The sequence below is a fragment of the Phaethon lepturus genome, unplaced genomic scaffold (assembly GCF_000687285.1).
Source record: "Phaethon lepturus isolate BGI_N335 unplaced genomic scaffold, ASM68728v1 scaffold11011, whole genome shotgun sequence".
Taxonomy (NCBI): Eukaryota; Metazoa; Chordata; class Aves; order Phaethontiformes; family Phaethontidae; genus Phaethon; species Phaethon lepturus.
In genome coordinates, this window is record NW_010516981.1 from 34,268 (window position 1) to 35,987 (window position 1,720).

Consider the following 1,720-nt stretch of genomic DNA (forward strand, 5'->3'; position numbering starts at 1 on the left):
TAAGCCGTACCATGAACAGTGCTGGCTGCTGACCAGCCGAGGCAATGAGCACATGTGGAGAAAGAAGGCAGACAGAATCTATTTCAGGCTTATTCCTGTTAAAAGACTGTTTTGTTATACAGCTAGGCCCTGCTTCTTAAGAGCTACTGCATGAAAGCCTCCCGCTGTGTAACTATGAATAATAACTGAACATCTGAAATGAAAAAAAAACCCAACACTGTCCCTTGCAAGTCAAACCACTGAGCGTGGCTTCTGTGCAAAAAAATCTTGAGGCAAAGAGGCAATCACACCAACTGATATACTTTGAGGTTTAAGAGCTGCTTGATCTACACATGCCTTATAATGCTTGACTCCTTTCTGTGGCACTAACCAGCTTCCAAAGAACAAATTTGGGATTTTGCACTAATTCAATCAGAACTTCATGCTTGAAATTGCAGCCTCAACCAATGAAGTTGCACTACTAACTCTGGCAGAGAGAACATTACCTAAGAACTATGATCTACATTTATTAATCACATAGGACATAATGAGTCTGAGGAGGTCTCCATTTTTGCTGAAGGATATAATGGTACATAAACAAGAGAAGTTATATTAACAACTGAAAACACATTCAGAGTGAAAAATCACAAAGTGAACAAGCAAAGGATAATGCTGAAGAACTGAAATTCATTTTTTACATTTGGAACATTTCTTGCTATTCTGACGAATATCTAGAGTTTAACCACTCTAGTTTTTAGTTTTGTAGCAACTTTTCAAAACCATCAGCACAGAACCATACACAAAACCAAACCATGTAAGACTGAGCATATGTAAGAAAGAGTCTTCCTAGGGACTTCTGGCAGGCATGTTACCTGCCATTTAGAAAAGCCAGTGTTGCTCATTAACTTTCCATTTGCAGGAGAAGAAGAAAGATCCAGTCCCCACTGTTGCTCTCCATCCCACAAACAGATGTAAATCGCTCTGTGTGATTAGACAGATGCTGCATCGAGGTACAGGCCTCGCATTCAGCTTCACAACCATCTGCACAGTGACATATTTTCAGATGACAATGGGTCATCATCAAGCATTACCTTCATTCAAAATTAATTGTGTGCGATTTTGACTCTGTTCCTAATTACTTCCTAATATTTTCCTTGGCAGCCTACATACTTTGATTATGGTAAGCATCATTTGGGAGTGGAACAATTAACAGAGGGAAGAAAAACAAAGAGGTGGCACTCACGGTGTTGCATTTTGTCCCACACACCACTTGTCGGTGGTTCAGCCACTGGGAGGCAAACACTTTATTAAGGGTTCCAAGGTGAAATTCTCTCTCCTTCAGGAGGCTGGGGAGCTGCTGGGCTGCGTATCCGTGCAACAAGCGGTGATAGCTGGAGTCATTCTGCATCCTGACCTCTCTACCTTTCAGGTAGTACACCAGAGACCTTTTCACCAGGGGGAGTCTTTTCCTTTTGTGACCCGAGTGATCCCACCCATACTGTGGACAGTAAACATGGAAATTAGACAAAGCGACTAGAAGAAACTAAGACTCGACCCTTCTAAATTCAAAGACATTCCCCGGAAAATACTGAAGCCTTCCAAACTACCCGTGGAATGCTGTGGATGCAGATTAACTCGGAAACGCTGACATGACCTTCAGCAACGTAAAATTAAACATAAATACTTGCTAAAAAAGTAACACTGCGGTGATACTAGGACCAGCCCACACCGGTTCGGCACC

The 1,720-nt window shown here is 42.0% G+C and overlaps 1 protein-coding gene across 1 annotated transcript in view; it reads right to left on the reverse strand.

Annotated features, from left to right (window-relative positions):
• The window catches only part of DCAF12 (DDB1 and CUL4 associated factor 12), a gene marked incomplete at its 5' end in the record, with an annotated part of 22,064 nt that extends 20,587 nt beyond the window's left edge, over nt 1-1,477 (reverse strand). The window contains one exon of the mRNA XM_010296235.1: nt 1,223-1,477. Within this exon, the coding sequence (XP_010294537.1) occupies nt 1,223-1,477 (255 nt within the window). The remainder of the gene's footprint in view (nt 1-1,222) is intronic.
• Nucleotides 1,478-1,720: the final 243 nt, after the last annotated feature.